Source organism: Sorex araneus, chromosome 6 (assembly GCF_027595985.1).
Source record: "Sorex araneus isolate mSorAra2 chromosome 6, mSorAra2.pri, whole genome shotgun sequence".
In the NCBI taxonomy this organism is placed as follows: Eukaryota; Metazoa; Chordata; class Mammalia; order Eulipotyphla; family Soricidae; genus Sorex; species Sorex araneus.
This window is the reverse complement of record NC_073307.1, coordinates 97,029,267-97,047,741: the sequence shown is the minus strand read 5'-3', so window position 1 is coordinate 97,047,741 and position 18,475 is coordinate 97,029,267. Positions and strand designations below refer to the sequence as shown.

Below are 18,475 nucleotides of genomic sequence, written 5' to 3'. Positions count from 1 at the left end.
CTGTTCTCTTACTACTACTGGAAGGAATTCAGAACTGCACATGCCTTTGATTGGAGGTAAAGCGAGGTCATTTCTGGAAATATAACTCTTCCTGTCTAGTATTTTTTGCGGGGGGCACCTTGGGGCCGTGTCCTGCAGTGCTCAGGGGTTGTTCCTGATCCTGTGCCCAGCAGTGACCCCTGGCAGTGCTCAGCCGACTGTATGCAGTGCCAGGAATTGAACCAGGGTTGTTGCCAACGCGGCCACATGCAAGGCAAGTGCCTGGCCTTAGGGACAAATCTCTGACCCGCATCTCAGTTTGGAATAGGAGAGTTTAAAGTAATGAGACAAAATACTCAAATTGATAATGAGAAGGACTGAACTTGTTTGTTTCATAAAACTGAACCGCGGAGGGGGCCAGAGCGATAGTACAGCGGGGAGGACATCTGCAGGGCATTTGCCTTGACCACGGCCCACTCGGCATTTCATATGGGCCTCCAAGCATCGCCAGGAGGAGTCCAAAGCACAGGGGTGCCCCTTTCCCACCCCCCCAGTTAAAAATAAGTATTCTTCTAGTAAGGATGGTTCCCATTTTAAGAAAATGACCAGATTAAGGCCAAACCCGGACTCACCAAACTCCCGTTTGTGCGCACTCCAGGGTCGTGTCACTGGGGAGAACACTCGCCATCTGCGATGTCCCTCACTGAGGCTCCGACACATTATCTGGAAAGGTGACAAGCCCAGCAGAGCCCAGGGGTCTGACATGAGGTTCCAGAGTGACTTGGTACCGGAGCCAGGGAGAGATGAGTCTGGGCTTCCCGTCTGGGTCAGCAAAGGGTGGCGTCTGCCCTGGGCCGAGATAGAATCTGCCTTCCGGGAACCGAGCGAGACCTCACCAAGCAGTTCCGGATAAGCCTCCCCCAGCACAGAGGAGGGGAACTTGGCCTAGTTGGAGCAGGAGAGATGACCCTGGGGGCTTCCCCGTCCCTCGCCCCCACTCCGGAGCCTGGGGCTCCTCTTCCGCCTGCCAGCCCTGCCCCAGCCTCTAATCCTGCTCTCAGATCCTTCCTTCTGCTCTGCTGAGCCCTCCTCAGCCAGTCTCCAGACCCCCACTGGGAACTAGCCCCCCCTTATTCAGGGCCCCCCCCAACGTGCCTTGAAGCGTTTTCTTGATGACATTTGGTGGTGACTGAAACCTGCTGAGCTGTGGTCCCTGACAGTGGGACAGTCAGTTCTGCCCTGCAGAGAGTAGTACTGCAGTGACGGGGCGGCCGGAGAGCAGTGCACACGGCCAGCCTAGGTTCCATCCCTGGCACCATGTATGGCCCCCCCCAAGCCCCCCAGGACTGAGCCCTAAACACCACAAAGTGTGGCCCCAAAATGAATAAAGGCAAGAGAAGCAGATGATAGAGGTGGTTTTTTTTGTTTTGTTTTTGTTTTTGATAATAGGGATTTAAGGCTATGCAGGACCAAGGGCTGGGTCCAGGAGAGGACACTAGTGGAGAAGCATCTGAACAGGGCAGTGCATCCAAGGAGCGCTAAGAGCTCGTCGCGGGTTCTGCAGGGGTTGTACAGAGACCGTGTCATTTTTAGACTATAAATGAATATGTGTGAATTCCATAGTTTCCCTTTTCCAGCAGAGCCAGACTCAGCAGTGCTGCCCGCTCCTGAGTCACACTTCCATTGAGGGCAACAGTGTGATGGGTTTTGGGTTTATTTGGGGGGCAGGGGGGTTGCAAGAAGACACGAGGATGTCTTTTCTCCTTCTGTTTGGCTTTGTTTGGCGGCTCCTCCCAACTCGGCACACCGGAGTCACTTCTGGTGGGACTGCAGGGACCAGGCCTGGGGCTCCCGGGCAGCCTGTGTTTGCTCCAGCCACCCCCAGTTCAGTTTTATTCATTTACTTATCAGCCACTCGCTTCACATAACATTTTCATCTGCGACTGCTTTTAGAGGTTACTCCTTAGTCTCAGCAAGATCCACCTCCGTCCCAACTCCAGGCTTCTGAAAGGTCAAGTGAGGGAACTGAAGATTATTCCCAGGAGACTCTTCAAGGGCGAGCCCCCACCACAGTGTGTGTGACCAGCAGCCACACAAGGCCGGCCTCAGCCCAGTGACTTCCACTGAACTCTCCTCTGTCACCTAATTTCGTAATCTGTCCTGGTTTATTTGCCCCGGCCCAGAATACAGTACAATGGAAGCCTTCACATCACCTGAGGGGCTGGGAGCTGGGACAGGAGTGACGGGCCTTGCCTGGCTTGCCGTGGACCCCTGAGCAAAACCCCAGCACCTGGTGTGGGCCCCCCCCAAAAGAAGAAATAGTCATGAGAAGTCGAAGGGTTTCCTTCTTGGTGTCAGGACTGAAGGGCCGGAGGAGGTACGGCAGGTAACGTGCTTGGCCTTGACGAAGCTAACGCAGGCTCAATCCTTGGCACCGCCAGGAATGCTCCCTGAGCACAGAGCTAGGAGTAAGCCCTGTACGCTGCCGCGTATGACTCCAAAACATTTCATCTTGTAAATGTTTGGATTTTCTCAGGAAGGTCCTTTGTAGACGGTGTCCCTTAAGCCCCCCCACACACACACACCTTATGGCTAAATGCATAAACCACGGCACTGAGGGCTCGCTAAGCCGTCCCATCCTGCTTCCTACCCTCACACTTGGGTCTTTCTTTACTGGCCTGGCAGTTGAAGGCACATTCCTTGAATACTCCCTGCCTTCTCGGCTCTGTACCTTTCGCTTGAAATGCCCCTCTACCTCCTGTCACCTGGCCGACAGCTTGCTCCTGAGGGCCTGAGCTCGGATGCTTCCAGATGTTCTGAACTCAAAGGTCATGGGGCTAACGAAATACCTCAAGTGGTGGAGTACACACTTAGCGTGTGCAAGACCCTGAGTCTAGTCCCCATTGCCACGTGGCCCCTAGAGTATTACCAGAGGTGCCCCTACTTTGGGGGAAAGGCCCGATAAAATTCAGCAGTAGAAAAGTTTCCTTGCAGGAGTGAAACTGGGGGGTTTGAACCCCAACACTGCAGGGGAAAGCAATGAGTCTTGATTTGTTGTGCCTAATGGACAACGGAAACAGGCTTTGTGAAATACTTGTTTTGTGGACTGCCCTCTAGTTTTCATTTTATTTCATTCTAAAGCATCCAAGACATTCTAAAATAGTGGGCTAGCTGCATGACAAGACCCCCAGATTCTGCTTCTCCCTTCACTGCACGCACACAGTAGGCAGCTGCGATGCCTTATGACACTGAACTGGAAAGGGAGCATCGCTCAGGAATCTGGCTGAGTGATCGGATTGGGAAGAGGCGTATGTGCACAGCCCAGTCGTGACAAATTGTGGCCTTCATCATCCCTCGGGGAGTGCTGGGGAAGGGAAGCGGCCGGCAGTGGCCCTCAGGAGGACGGTCCTGACAACTGAACTGCTAGCTTGAAGTTAGCAAAGTCTTGAATTCAGGACAAGTGACAAATTGATGTATTTGGGGACTGAAGCGATGGCTGAAAGAACTAGATCATGTGCTGTACGTGTGGGAACTCGGAGTCCCAGCATCACATGGACTGGTCCCCCAGAATTTCTAGGTATGACCCCCAAATCAAATTTTGGTATAATGTCATTTTTTTTGTGTTTGTTTTGTGGCCACATCCGGCCACAACTGGTTACTCCTGGCTGTGCCACACTCGGGAATCACTCCTGGCAGGCTCGGGACCGTATGAGATTGCTGGTGACCGGACCCAGGCTGGCATGTGCAAGGCACATACCCTACCCGCTGCACTCTCTCTGTCCCTGTTTTTAAATGCCATCAGCTCACTTTAGAATGTTTAGTGTGTCCTTGTATGCCAAGCCATGACATCCACGAAATGTGGTCCTTGGCCTGCCGGTTAGAAGCTTCTAAGTGAAGAAAACTCCCCAGGGAATTAAAGGGAGCTAAATTTCAGGGAGACTGTATCCATCGTCTCTTCTGACCTGTAGCTCTATTACAGCTGGAAGCCATAACATACACGGGAAAGAGTCGTAGGGGTTAGACTGTTCTTTGGCTCGTGAAACCACTGAGCGCTGTGACGCTTAGGCCACAGTGAGCACTCCTGAAGGAGCGAAGACCAAAAACTCAAACCCCATCACATCGCGGATCTCAGGGCTTTCCGCCAGCGCTTGCTCATACTATTCTGTGGCGAAAAGGCATCAGGCGTGGAAAAAGCTGTAAGGCCTGAAATAGGAACTCCAGTGACTCAGTTCCCCAAGTGGCCCGTCAGCTGCCACTCTGGCGGATACGGCGCCTTCTTCCAAAGCTGCGGTTGTTAGTGTCTCAACAATAGGCAGGTTTGCTCATTTGCCTTGTTGATTTGATTCATTTCCCAGCGAGGTGAGTAAACAACAAATCATTGGCTGTCAGGGCCCAGCCCCCCCCCACCACCACCACATCTCTCTGGCTCTGTTCCGGCCCTGCAGGAGCGGGGCAGCCCAAGAGTCAAACTGAGGAACTATTTACCTGGAGAGCTTTATAAAAAGCAAAATTTCTCATCCTGGCAAGTATGTATAAGAGTTCATTCATCCCCTCGAGTTAATTGGGGTTAATTATGACCAGCCTGACTGGTCAGGGCAGCCAAACATCTGGCCTGACTTGCTTACCCCAGACGGTCCGCGCCGTCTCCCTCCTCTGCAGCTTTGCTCCCGAAGCTGCAAACACCCGTGTGTGCCTTTCAACATGTGATTATTCGAGGTGGGAGGAGACTGGGGATGCTTGAGCCCACATTCGGCTTCACAATTAAGCCCTCTGCAAGATGAAATCACGGGTTGAGCAAGGGAAAAACATCCCTCTCATCACATGATAAATGAAGACAGCAATTAGGAAGGGCGATTACCCCCGCCCCCATTTTACCTTTTCCTATTTATATGCTCACCCTCTCCCAGAGCTCTCCCCTTTGCCAGGGAGGCTGCATTGCTCCATTTTGTTTGATACTGCTCTGGGCAGGTGTGGACACTGGGAGGAAAGTGAGGAGTTCGGAGCATAGCGCCCAGTGGCCCGCCCTCAGCCTTCACGGAATTCAAGGATGAAACACACACCCCCACCCCCCTTGCAGGGCACACCCTGAGTATTCATTTCAGCTCAGCCATCAAGCCGGCTCAGGAAACTAGGTGCGGGGGCATAGAATCCCGGGCCTCATATATTCAACGTCTGCATCTACCACTGAGTAACCCGCCAGGCGCCCCTGAGAGGTTTCTTCTCGGGGAAACGCTCAAGGAACTCGGCAGGGGCAGTGTAGAATGCCACGGGGCCAGAACGGCTCCCTTTAAGCACAGCTACTACTTGAGACGGGCCTTACATACAGTATCACGTTTAACCCCCAGGTTTGGTAAGAAAGCACGCTTAACAGATTTGCTAAGTCGGCAGGGCTGGGTAGGATTCCCAATCCTCTGTCCATGGCTGTCTCGAATAAAAATGACCACAAATACCAGCATCCCTTGCACAGCCCAACGACCCAGTGCGCAAACGCAACCACCACCCCCTTCCCCGCTGGGCCCCCCGGCTCTTTGGCCCTCGGCCCCCGTCCTTAGTCCTTAGCGGTTGGACCGAAAACCCAATCAGGTGTCGCCGCTCCCCGCGCTCGGGCCAATGGCGAGGCTGTTGCTAACCCGCCGGATATATTTTTAGCTCCTGGATGTTCCGAAACCCTTCGCGTGGGTCGGAGCTCCGGCGGCTGGAGCGCGCCGGGCGGGAGCACGCGCGCGCGCGGGCAGGAGGGGAGGGGAGGGGAGGGGAGGGGAGGGGAGGGGAGGGGAGGCAGGGGTAAGGACGAGGGGGCGTGCTGGTGACGCGGTGCCGCCCGCTGACGCACGAGGCAAGTAGTCCCTGGAGGAACCCCAGGAGTTGAAGCCGAAGCGGGGGCGGGGCGGGGGCGGGGTGGGTCGGGCCCTCCGGGCTCTCTGGAGTTTGCCCTCCAATTCAGCGTGACTCCCGGAGCCGAGGAATGCGCATTAAGCCCCTCCGCTACCGTTCGTTGCTCTTTGCCCTTGCCAAAAATAAAAAAATAAATAAATAAATAAACCGACCAGGGAGGCGCAGGCTGGGGGTAGGGGTGCAAGCAAACCGATTGTAGCTGGAAACTTTCGGATCTCGCCACCCCACGTGGGTTCGGAGGCTGCCGTTGGGCTGGAACCGTCTCGAATGAGAATAAAGGTCGAAGACGGGGAGGGAATTGGAAAAACGAACGACTCAAGAGACGGGAGAAGACTAGGTGCCAGCTCCCGGGCGCCCCGGGCATCGCCACCTGGCAGTCCAGTCCGCCTGACCTCACCCGGGCATTGCCCTCCAACCTGCCCTCCCAACCCCCAACTTCGCGGCCGGCTCAGAGGCCGAGGGGTGCGGAGTGGAGGGAGCGCTCGGGCCTGGCACGCCCCGCCCCGGGTTCGGCGAGCCCGGCCGCCAGCGGCGCGGTCCCGAGCGCGAGCCCGGCGCCTTTGGCTAGGGCGGGCGCCGCTACTAGGAGGAATACGGTTTCCCCGAGCGCCCGACGGGGGTCGCCGTCCCGGGAGAAGGAACGGGGGCGTCTGCTGACAGGCCGCGCCCGCGCGCCTGCGCGGAGCCCACGCGGGCCCTTTCCCCGCCGCGAGGGAACGGGGCGCTGGCGGGTTCAGCTCCCGGGCCCGCGGCCCCTCTGTGCCCCTCGCGCTGGCGCCCGCGTCGCAGAGGCCCCCCAAAGGGGGCCCGAGGCGCTCCGAGACCTCGGGCCGCCCCGAATCGATCAAAGTCCGAAACGCTTCGCGCCGTCCCCGGGGAACCCCCTCTTGCCCCCAACTACCCGCGAAGTGAGCGAAACTGGGGCGCTCCGAGCCGTCGGGGGGGGGGGGTCAGGGCGGGGTGGGGGCCCAGATAGAGCGAGCGTCCGAGCAGGGGGCGCTGCTGGGCCGAAGGGCCGCTCCCCGCGACCTCCACGCACCCCCTCCCACGTCTACAGTGAGTTTCGGGGGCGCAGGCACCTGACGCTCCCAGCACGCTTTCAGAGAGGTTCGCGGGGCAGGGGCGCGGCGGGCCGGCGGGGGGCCCGGCCGCCTCGCGGGGCCCGCGCGGCGCGAGGGGTTAAGCGGCGGGCGGCGTGGAAGTAGTCCCGGCCCGGCCCCGCCCCGGCCCGCGGGGCGGAGGGACGCAGCGCGCAGGGGTGGGGAAGCGGGATCCGTGCGCAGGGTTGCTAAGGGTGAAACTTTTCATTGACTTTGCTCACTTCGGGCCGGGCTGCGGGACGGTGCGCGTCGTCGCGGCCAGAAGAGCAGCACCGCCCGCCCGGCGACACGAGCCGCCCTCCTCGCGGTCCCCCCCGCCGCCGCCGCCGCCGCCGCCAGCCCGAGCTCCAGAAAGCGGAGAATTCGAGGCAGCGCCCACCCGTCCCCCCGGCTCGCCCCGCACCCAGCCCTCCACGGAGGAGAGGACTCCCCGACCCCCGGCCCGAGCCCCGGACCACTCTGGAGGGAGAAGCCGCGCCGCGGCCGGCAGACCGCCCCGCCGCCGCCGACACCGAGTGAGTGGGGGGGCTCCGGGCTGGAGAGGGGCGCCCCGGGACCCGACAGCTCCGATGCCTGCCCCCTCCCGCCCTTCACTTTTGCTGGACGCTCCACGTTGCCATCTCCCCCCGCCACCCCATCCCGGGCTCGGCAGCATTTTCCTCTCCCCTTCGACCTTCCTCTCTCTGGAGCTCCCCGTTTCCCTACCGTGCTCACACTCAGCCTGGAGCACCCCATCATCTCTTTTCCAAGTGCGGCCCCCTCCTAGGTGCGGTGCATTTCTTCCCTCCGCCGCCTCTCTCTCGTCCCTCTCTGCTTCGTCTCCTAGAGACGCGATAGATTTTTTTTTTCCTTCTCCCCCCCCCCGCACCACCTCCAAACACACACACACACACACACACACACACACACACACACACACACAAACACAGAACTTGCACCCGTTAAATAAATCAGAGGAAGGGGAAATCAAGGCCTTGTTCTGCTGCTGCTGCTGCTGCTTCTCCCGAGAGTGGGGAAGGGGTGGTGGTAATAATTAATCGGGTTGATTTCTGGTTCTGGGAGCCCGAGGCAGGGCGGGTGGACACCCCGCCTTTTGGACGGGTCGGCGGCGACTGTCCTCCGGGCGCCGAGCCGGAATTCACCATTTTAGCTTGAGCGCTTTCAGGAGTAACTGGGCGGGAAAGAGTGCCCCGAACCCCGCCTGCGAGCGAGGGCACCCCGCTCCAGCCCCGCACGCACGCACGCACGCCCAGCGCTCGCCCTCGGGTCCAGAGGATGGACTGTGCCCTTGACCGGACAGGGAGGAGAAGGAGCGAGCCGGAGAGGAGGAGCGGCTGCCCCGCGCCCCCCCCACCACCAAGGCGGGCTTTGAACTCTAGGGGTGCGGGTTGGGGGGGGGGGCTCCGTGCCTGCTCACTAGCCAACCGACCTTTCCTCCTGGCCAGAGAACGGGGTCCCTCGGCCCGGGAGTTCCGCCCCCCGACCATCCCGAGCGGCGGCGGCGGCGGCGGCGATGCCCAGGTGTCAGATGTTGCGCCCGCCCTGCCCTGCCCTGCCCGCGCGCCTTTCTCCGTTCGGTCGCGGGCCGGCTCGGCTCGGGTTACCCGGGCTGGGATCGGGCGCCCCGGGGTGAGGCTGGGGCTCTGCTGGCGTCGGGCCTGGCGCAGGTGGCCCGGGCGTCCCCGCAGCTTCCCCGGGGCGTGGGGGGGGGAGGAGGGGAGGAGGTTCTCTGCCCGGGGAACGGGGCTGAACGCCTGATCGGGGGCGGGAGCCCACCGGGCTGCAAGTTGCAAAGGGCAGCCCCCCCCACTCCTCCCTCCTCCCCCACCGCAGCGCCCGGCCCGGGTGCGGACAGGGCGGGGTGCGACCTTTCCCACCCCAGCCTGCATCCTTCGCCCGGAAAGAACTCCAGGACGCGGCTCCCTCATTCCACAGTTCTGGGAGCGGCGGAAGGGAAGGGGCAGAAAAGTTGAGCCTCGTTCACAAGCCGGTGGGGTGGGCCTCCACGGCGAGTAGGCCCTGGGGGGGGAGGGCCCCCCCCCCCCCCCCGCTATAAAATGGATTAGGCGGTAGGCGGTGGGGGGGGGCCTCCGCCCCAGCGCGCATGTGCATCGGAAACTTTTCCTCGCCGCTCCGGCCCGCGGCCCGGCTCCTTCCCGGGCCTGCGCAGTTCCCGTCCGAGCCTTCGCAGTGCATGCAGGGAAATGTAGTGCGCGAGGAAAGTGGGTCACTCGCCCCGGCCCCCACCTGGGGCTTGGGAGGACTGCAGTTCCCAGAGTGCCGTGCGCGGCGCCGCCCCCCCCCCTTTCCACCCACCTCCACGGAGTCCGCTTATCCTTGGGGCTTCAGAGGACCCCATGACTCTCAAGGAGCCCTGTCGTCAGAGCTGGGCTCGCACAGCCCCTGTTTGCGGGAGAGTGGGAGACTTCGGGTGCGGAAGTGCAGTGGGTGGGCAGAAGTCCTTGAAGTCTCCACCACACTTACCCTTCTGGGTCCATGGGCGGGGTAGGGCTGGCCAGGGGACCCCAGGGACCCGCTCTCAGCCCTACCGGGGTGCCACACTAGCCTCGATAAGACTGAGGGCCCCCTCCCCTTCCTCCTTGACTGCCCGAATGTGGGGTGACCGAGTGTCAACGCCGCGAACTGGTGTTGCGGTGGGTGATGGATGTCCTCCTTAACAGCACCCCTTCGCACTTTCTGTCCGCAGATGCCCGAAGTCTGCATTACCCGTTGCGGGCCCAGGGCTCCACACCGCCTTCCTTTTCCCCTTTCCGTCATTCTGTTAAGATACAAGTCCCTTGCAAGGGACCCAAGTTCAGGATTAACTAGTAAACAAGCCAAGCAGGGTAAACTCTAAAGTGAAACAGGATAGAATCCGGATTCATTACTTGCAACTTTTTGATTGTCAGAAGGTAGATTTTGCTCTTGTTAAAAACATGGGTTTTTTGTGTTTGTCACCTGACCCAGAGGTGGAAAGGATGGCCAAGTCCTTTGCTAGCTCAGACTCTTCTGATTCCTTTCAGTGAGGGGTAGTTATTTTTAAGCATTCTCGTCTTTGCCGCATTGGATAGTTTACACAGAAGCTCTCCGTTCTGCCCAGAGCCTTAAAAGAATGAGCAAACCCATCCGAACGGTCACGCCTGCCTTTAGTTAAAGACTAAACTGTGCTTTAATCCTCCATTTCATAAGCTTCTTGAAGGCCAAATTAGAGCCTGAGCTGATAGAGCAGAAAATCTCATTCTGGTTGTCTGGCATTTTTGCGAGGTCCCACCCCGCAGCCATCTGGCCTGGCCTGTTCTCCAATTAAAGAGGCGAAGGTGGCATTATCCACTTCCTTGTCCTTGGACAGCATCACCGGGTACCAGTGGGCGTGTGGCTGGAGGGGAGCCCCCGTCCCAGGGCATGCCCAAGGCAGGCTGACTGGAAGGGAATCGTGCACCCGAGGGTGAGCAGGCATGGGAAGGCCTCGGAGTCCTCAGGCCTGGGCAGGAGTGCCCTTTGCCCCCCAACCCCGCGGGTACCAGGAGTAAACGTCGGAGTAACTGGGAGGTTAGTCTGTGCTATTCTTCTCTGTTTTTGTTTGGCTTTTCGGGCCACGCCCGGCAGGCTCCTGGCCCTGCACCCAGGAATTACTTCAGCCAGGTGCAGGGGACCATATGGGATGCTGGGGATCAAACCTAGGTTGGCCGCGTGCAAAGCCAACGCCCTCCCCGCTACAGTCGCTCTGGGCCCGCTCCTGAGTCTCGAGCAGCCCCCTCGGGAGGGCATGGGAGACGCCATCCTTAGGAACTGTGTTCACTGCCCGCTCGGACCTCAAAGACTGCAGCCTACATGGGCCCCGCACATCAGTCTGGCCTGAGCCCCGAGAAACGCCCCCTGAGGGTGACGGGATGTGACGGGGGCAGCTTTTCCCACCACTGGGCCCTCAAACCTAGAGCTTGCCTCTGGCTGCTCTTTCCTGGACTCGGAAACGGCGCCACACCAAGACGGGGGCCCTTGGCTTGACCTGGGCCACTTGTGGTCAGGCTCTGTGGCCCCTGCCAGCGTCCGCTCTCAGCTTTCCCCTGTCCCCGCACGCGCTGTCCTTTGAGAGCCAGTGGGACGGGCAGGGTCACTGGCTCGCAGAGCTCACGATCATCTTCCTGAGACATGAGGCTGGCCTAGAGCTCGGGAATAAACCTTTTTGACCTCTGTGGGCTCTGGCTGGGAGAGAATCCCAAAATAACAGCCTGCGTGTTGATCTTGGGCCGCCTCCTCCCCGGGGATCTGCAGACACTTGATAAATTGGGGCCAGCGCCAGGGGCAGGTGGTCAGACAGTCCCAGGGAGCCAGGGGGTGATGGGTCCCCAGCTGCTGGGGTGGAGAGGATGATGGAAAATGCCTTCTCTGCCCCTTCACGGGGGTGTCGCCCCGCAGCTGGCTGGGAGCCGTCTTGGCTGCTGGGCTCATGCTCTTGTCTCCTTTCTGGGGGGCCTCTGGGTGGGACAGGCGCTCTCGAGGACAGTCAGCTCTGCAAACCAGAGCCAGCGGGGGCAGGGGGGTGACAAATGGATGTCACCAGAGTCCGAGCCCCCACTGCAAAGTTAGACTGGGCCACTTCCTATTGAGTGACCTCTAGCTTCCCATCGAAGGAGGAAAACTCAAGAGTTAAACCCAGTCCTCAGCCGGGGCTCCGGCCAGGTCACTGCAGAGACAAGTTCGCCAGAGCCGTTCCCTGCTGCAGCGCAGGTGGGGCTTGGTATCCGGGAGTCACTCATACAGTGACTTCTCAGAACGGTGGGGACCTGAGCACCCCAGTTTCTTTGGAATGACTTGAAAATAGTAGCTGACCTTTTCAGGCGCCTGCTAGCAGCCAGGTACCGTGGGAGGCAGCTGGCGTCCTGGGACACTACGAGCGTCTCATCGGCTCCCTGAGAACCTCACGCCCCTGTGGGGGCCGGTCGGGGCCACCAGACTCCCGTCCCCTGTGGGCCTTCCTGTCTGACCTCTCTCTGTCTGGCCACTCATGCTGCCCTTTCTCGTTTCGCAGAGCCACCTGGAGCCCAAGGCTGTCCACTGAACACCTCCCGCCCTTGCCCTCGGCCCGAGCCCTGAGCTGACTCCTCGTGGGGCCGGACCATGCAGCTGGAGATCAAGGTCGCCCTCAACTTCATCATCTCCTACTTATACAACAAGCTGCCCCGGCGCCGGGCAGACCTGTTCGGGGAGGAGCTGGAGCGGCTCCTGAAGAAGAAATACGAAGGCCACTGGTACCCGCACCGGCCGCTGAAGGGCTCCGGCTTCCGCTGTGTCCACATCGGGGAGCTGGTGGACCCCGTGGTGGAGCTGGCCGCCAGGCGCAGCGGCCTGGCCGTGGAGGACGTGCGGGCCAACGTGCCCGAGGAGCTGAGCGTCTGGATCGACCCTTTCGAGGTGTCGTACCAGATCGGGGAGAAGGGCACCGTGAAGGTGCTGTACCTGGACGCCGGCGAGGGCGGGGCGGCCGTGGAGCTGGACAAGGAGATGAAGAGCAGCTTCAACCCCGAGGCCCAGGTCTTCGTGCCCATCGGCAGCCAGGACAGCTCCCTGTCCAACTCGCCGTCGCCGGCCTTCGGCCAGTCCCCCAGCCCCACCTTCATCCCGCGCTCCGCGCAGCCCATCACCTTCACCACGGCCTCCTTCGCCGCCACCAAGTTCGGCTCCACCAAGATGAAGAAAGGGGGCGGGGCGGCGGGCGGGGGCGGCGGCGGGGTGGGCGGCCAGCAGCCCCCGCAGCAGCAGCCGCGCCTGGCCCGCTCCCCGACGGGCAACCTGCTGAAGCACAAGGGCGCCTCCCTGTCCGTGCACTCGCTGAACTTCATCGCGCCCGCGCCCGCCCCGCAGTCCCAGCTCTCGCCCAACGCCAAGGAGTTCGTGTACAGCGGCGGCAGCTCGCCCAGCCTTTTCTTCGACGGCGCCGACGGCCCGGGGGGCAGCCCGGCCCCCTTTGGGGGCAGCAGCGGGACGGGGCCTGGCGGCAGCAGCGGCACCAGCGGCAGCTTCGATGTGGCCCAGGTGTTGGGGGGCAGCTCGGGCAGCCTGTTCCTGGAGAAGTCGCCCTTCGTGGAGGGCCTCAGCTACAACCTGAGCACCATGCAGTACCCCAGCCAGCCCTTCCAGCCCGTCGTGCTGGCCAACTGACCGGCGGCCCCGCGGCCCCCAAGACCACAGGAGAGGAGGGGCGAGGCCCGAAAGAGCAGAAGAAAGAGTCACAAAGAGATCTCCCACCTCCCCCCCACCCCTGCCGCGGGTGTCCTGCCCGAGGCCTCGCATTTGGTTGATTCAGGTTTAGATTTCTGTTCTTCCTTTTCTCCGTGTAGCTTTCGGCATCGCTGGTTAGTGGCTGCCTGTGCCGAGGGCGGGCGGGGCTGATGCATGCGCCAACCCCCCCATCTCCCCAGGGACGGGAGCGCTGCCCTGTGTCACTGCCTCTGCCCCATCCTTAGCCGTCCAACCTCAGCAGGCCCCTTCCAGGCCTGCCGCCCGCACCCACTCCGCTCAGGCCCGGAGTCCCGCCTCTAAGCTCATGCCGGGGTCTCCTGAGGGCGCCCTTCATCTCTGCCCACCCTCCTGCGGCCCCTTCTCCCGGGCCTGAGGTCGGGGCTGGGTGTGACTGGCGCGTGTGTGCGCGTGTGCGTGTATGTGTGTGTGTGCACCCACAGTTGGTTTGCTGTCCTGTTTTAAAGGATTCCAAGCCATGTGAAATTGGCCCCTGGCTGCGACTCCGAGTCTAGCAAGAGATTCTTTGTGTCTGAGGTCGGGGGCTGGACTGGTGGGTCATGGGGCCCCCCGGCAGAGGGAGCTGGTGCACTTGTTTGTTTTTGACCAAAAAGTGGAGCGGGAAGGTGGCAGGGGCTGACACAGCCTCAGATGCTAAGAGAAGGCCCCACACTTAGCCCCGGGGTGTTTGGGGGCCACACTCGAGCTGGCAGAGTCTGAAGCACCAGTTGGGACAGTGGGTCCCCGGGGTGTAGATATGTGAACGTCCCTGTCTGCTTGAGAACTCGGCACCCCTAGCCCCTGTCGCCGCCCCGGCTGGCACACTGGGCCTTGGGCGCGAGGGGCTGGCGTGCCTGTGGCATCCGCCCCTCCTCCACTGGAAGGTATCAAAGCCCTTGGCACGTCCCACGTGGGCAGCTGCTGTGGCGGTGGGTCCCACCCAGATGGGCACTGCCAGCCTTGCCAGGGGAGCCAGCCCTACCTCCCTCCGTCAGCGGGGCATCGTCCTGGCTTCTCGGCACCCACCCCAGCCTCATCCCACCCAGGCCTCAGGCCCAGGCAGCTGCTCGGGGCAGGCTGGATGCTGCCTTATGCCCCCCCCCTCCAGCCCCTTACAGCCCCCTCCTGAGCGCCGGTACCAGCCCCGAGATGCCGAAATACGGAGAAAACTCTTGAGGAGCGTCTGGGCTCTGGGGCTGGGTTCAGTCTGTCTCGACTCAAATCTAGGCATTTTTGCTTCGATTTTATTTTTTAAGAAAACAGGAGAATCTGCACTAATTTACCTGGTTTCGTAGGAAGACTTTCTTTTTTTTGTTTCTTTTTTACATTTTTTGGTGTCTGTTTGTATTGAATAATTTGCTACATTTGTAAAATGTAAGAAGTATATATAATATATGTATATTTCTAACGTAAAAGAAGTAATTTTTTTTCTTTCGAGATTTTTTCTTAAAAAGTGGAGAGTAAGATATTTTTTCAGGAAAAACAAACTTTAAAATAAAAAAAGAGGAGACTCGAAACCTTTTCTCCTTCTCCCCACCCGCTTTCCCGGGAACAAATGCAAGGGGTGGCATTCGTGAAGAATGGACATTTTAGTTCAGAGGGATGAATTCTCAGTGCCGTGAGCTGGGGGCTCTGGCCTGGCCCCCGAGACGGGGGGAGGCTCCCCGAGAGGCGCCATGCAGAGGAGAACGGGGGTCGGGGGGGTCAGCTCATGAGCTGCTTTTCTTTAGTGCCGGAAGAATATTACCGAGTGTTTCGTACTCAGGATGTCGTGCAATATTTCGGAATGGGACATTGGTGTGTTTAGAGACATAGTTTAAAAACAGAACAAAAAGATTGATCAAATCTGTACAGTTTATATTGTTCCAGATTTTTTTAAGTTTGTATTAAAAGCATGATATATAATAGTCTCCCTGCTCGGGCTGGGCTGCGTGTTCTTGGGGCCGCCTCCCGGGGGAGACCCGGGACCCCCCTTCGCCTCTGGGCCCTGAATGGGTGTACCAGGGGGCACTTCTCACCCCTCCTTGACAGACACAACGCTTGGAGCCCACTCCGGAGACACCCCGGGTGCCGGGACAGCGAGCCCCTGCCCCCTTTGGGAAGCCCCAAGTCAGGAGGACAGTGTGACCTTGAAACCAGGGTGCCAAGAAGCTGCGGCCATGCTTAGGGTGACCTGTGACCACTGCTGCTGCGGAAGGGACCAGGCGGAGGCCTGTGGCCCCACTCCCTGCAAGGCCAGTTCCCGGCCCACATTCCCAGCCTGTGGGGGTCCAGGAGCCCCCGGCCCGGCCTGGTGGGCGTCCGCCCCACGGCAGCCATGTTTTCCCCACTCCTGCCCGTGCCCGGGCCCGGGCTGCCCGCTTCCCCGGGGCCCTGCACACGCCCAGGAGCCGGAGCCATAGCACAGCGGGGAGGGCATTTGCCTTGTACTCAGCCGACCCGGGTTCAATTCCCCGGCATCCCATAGGGTCCCCCGAGCGCTACCAGGCCTAATTCCTAAATCTGGGGGTGACCCGGAAAAAAAAAAAGGCCACTGGGGCTCAGATTGTGGAACCCTTGCCCTCTGCGTGCCAGGCCCTGGTTCAGCTCCTGGTGCCACGGTCCCTTGAGGAGCACACGGTGTGGCCCTGGTCGCTCCATCTTGGTAGAGGCAGCCAGAGTAGGTACCCGCAGCTGGGCCAGGGGCCGGGAGGGCAGCCGGGCTGGGGCCACCTTCCCCGCCCGTCAGTGAAGGGACGGGGACAGGCTCAGAGTGAGGCCTTCCTCGCAGGTGCTGCCTGGTGGGCTGGCAGGGCCCCAGCTAAGGGCGCAGCCCCCAAGACCCCAAAGGAAGCAGCAGCGGAGAAGAAAGGCTGACGGTCCTCATGAAAACGCTGAGCACAGCGGCTGCTCTGAAACTGCATCTGGGTTCAACATCAAGGCCATTACTGTGAATCCTCAAAGGCCACCTGCTGGCCCAGCCCGGGCGCCTCCCGGCACAACTGCGGCAGCCGGTGGGCAAGAGGCCGGCCCGGGCGGGCAGCTCTTGCGCCTCTTCTCCCCGTGTTTGCCCCGAAACCTGGGAGCGTCTCCCTGGAAAGCAGGTGGCGGCCCCGTGAGTCATGGCAGTGGGGCACCCCGCTCCAGGCCTCCGTGTCACGGAGTCAGCACCCGCCACCCTCAGCCCTGCTGTTCCCTCCTCCTTTCCCCAGGTCTGGCCCGGTTGGCCGCGTTCCACCTGGGCGGGGCCTGGGGACAGACTGGGAGCCTCTGGGGGTCTCCAAGCCCCCAGGAAACAGGAACCTACTGAAGCTCTGGATTTGTCTTTGAGGAAAACACCAGCAAACGAGCAGGTTCGGGGCTGGAGCGATAGCACAGCGGGTAGTGCGTTTGCCTTGCACGTGGCCGACCCGGGTTCGATTCCCAGCATCCATAGGGTCCCCTGAGCACTGCCAGAAGTAATTCCCGAGAGCAGAGCCAAGAGTAATCCCTGAGCATCGCCGGCTGTGACCCAAAAAGAAAAAAAAAAACAAAAACGGGTTCTGTGTCCCCTCAAACCCTCCTTGGGGCCAGAGTAATAGTACAGCAAGGAGGGCATTTGCCTACCCAAGTTCAATCCCTGGAGTCCCATATGGTCCTCCCGAGCACCGCCAGGAGTGATTCCTGAGTGCAGATAGGAGTAACCCCTGAGCATCGCCAGATGTGACCCAAAAAGCAAAAAAAAAAAAAAAAAAAAACCATTGCTCTTGACACCGGGCCCATTTGTACAGTGAAGGTCAGCGGGGCCAGGCCCTCACTAGCCATTGGACCTACCTTGGGACCCACAGCCCTGTCTCCACCGTCCCCCGAGCCTGTGCGGGTGCTGGAGAACCCTGTGCCTGGCCCCCCTTCCCAGCTGGGGAGGAACGTGGGGGGCTGAGCCCGGGTGGGACCCTGTGGCTGCCAATTCAGCACCCCGAGAGAATCCTCAGGGATGTGCGGGCAGGGGCAGTGGCCTGGCCCAGCTGAGCTCGCGTCGGGCTGGCTGTACCCGCACAGACCCCCGTTCCCACTCAACAGGCACGCGCCAGACTCAGTCCGGGCAGGAGGGAACCACCGGGCCTGCGGCAGACAGTCCCCTTTCGCCTGACTGGGTCCCATCCCCAACGTCAACTGGCCCGTTAGCCTGGGGGGGAGGAGAGGGGCCCCTCCCAAGTGGCTTTCAGTCGGAATGACTAGATCCCTCATCAGATCAGCAGTGGAGAGGAGGGAGAGAAATCAGCCAGCCCCTTCTTTCTGGACCCAAGGGCCAGCGTGGTGTCCCCCTAGAAAGGCCAGCACGGGGGGCTGGAGCAATAGCACAGCGGGGAGGGCCGATCTGGCATCCCATAGGGTCCCCCGAGCACCTCCAGGAGTAATTCCTGAGTGCAGAGCCAGGAGTAACCCCTGAGCATCGCTGGGTGTGACCCCAAAAGCAAAAAAAAAAAAAAGAAGAAGAAGAAAAGTGAAAAAAGAAGAAAGGCCAGTGCTGGGGCTGGAGCAATAGCACAGCGGGGAGGGCGTCTGCCTTGCACTCGGCCGACCCAGGTTCAAATCCCAGCATCCCATATGGTCCCCCGAGCACCGCCAGGAGTAATTCCTGAGTGCAGAGCCAGGAGTAACCCCTGTGCATCACCGGGTGTGACCCCCCAGTGCAGGGGTGGGTGTGGGTGGGTGGCCGAGGCTCAGGCACTGTGGAGGAAGCTCCCTAGGCTCCCTTCTGCCTGGGCCGGTGGGTTTCCTGCTCATGTGAAGGACCAGAGACTTAGTTCAGCCCCTTAAGCCACTTGTACACAGCCAACTTGGATTCAGTCCTGGGGACCACAGACGGTCCTCAAGCACCGCCAGGAGCGAACCCCAAGCCCAGGAGTAAGGCCTGAGCTCCACTGAGCTGGCCCAAAACCGAACAAAGGAAAAAGTGGACCCGAGACCGGGCGGGGCGAGTGCTTCACTCACAGGCCTCCCCCACTCCCCCACTCCTGCGTGGCCCAGATGGGCCCAGATGGCTCTGAGAGGGGCTGTGTGAGAGGAAGTATAAGAAAGAGAAGGACCTACAGGTCAAAGACAAAAAGAAGAATCAGAACTTGATAAAAGGAAACAAAAGGCTTCTCTCAGCCTCCAGAATAGAAAGACAAGTGACAGACGGGGAGGAAGTATTTGCAAGCTTGCGGATAAAGGCTCTTGTCTCTGGCATCCCGGAAGAAGAACCTTCCAGTGTCAAACAGCCCCTACCAAGGTGGAAGTTTGGAGAGGGCTGGGAAGGTGCC

General features: G+C 60.3%; 2 protein-coding genes and 1 long non-coding RNA gene across 3 annotated transcripts in view; 1 reads left to right on the top strand and 2 right to left on the bottom strand.

Moving 5' to 3' along the window:
* ACO2 (aconitase 2) overlaps positions 1-7,724 on the bottom strand; it is a 49,400-nt gene extending 41,676 nt beyond the window's left edge. Inside the window, exon 1 of the mRNA XM_055143190.1 lies at positions 7,680-7,724. Within this exon, the coding sequence (XP_054999165.1) occupies positions 7,680-7,712 (33 nt within the window). The 5' untranslated portion in view covers positions 7,713-7,724. The remainder of the gene's footprint in view (positions 1-7,679) is intronic.
* LOC129405780 (uncharacterized) lies at positions 48-6,410 on the bottom strand. Its single transcript, XR_008630770.1, has 3 exons — positions 6,027-6,410; positions 4,605-4,749; positions 48-1,983 (listed from the first exon to the last, which is right to left on the bottom strand). It is a non-coding gene; the product is annotated as an uncharacterized LOC129405780 (long non-coding RNA).
* Positions 7,115-15,121, top strand: TOB2 (transducer of ERBB2, 2). The gene is made up of 2 exons (XM_055143191.1): positions 7,115-7,489; positions 12,004-15,121. The coding sequence occupies exon 2, from the start codon at positions 12,093-12,095 to the stop codon at positions 13,131-13,133; it is 1,041 nt and encodes a 346-aa protein (XP_054999166.1). The 5' UTR covers positions 7,115-7,489; positions 12,004-12,092; the 3' UTR covers positions 13,134-15,121.
* Positions 15,122-18,475: the final 3,354 nt, after the last annotated feature.

What these genes read in the sequence shown, in the direction of transcription:
- TOB2 (XM_055143191.1), top strand. Translation starts at nt 12,093, where the DNA reads ATGCAGCTGGAGATCAAGGTCGCCCTCAACTTCATCATCTCCTACTTA.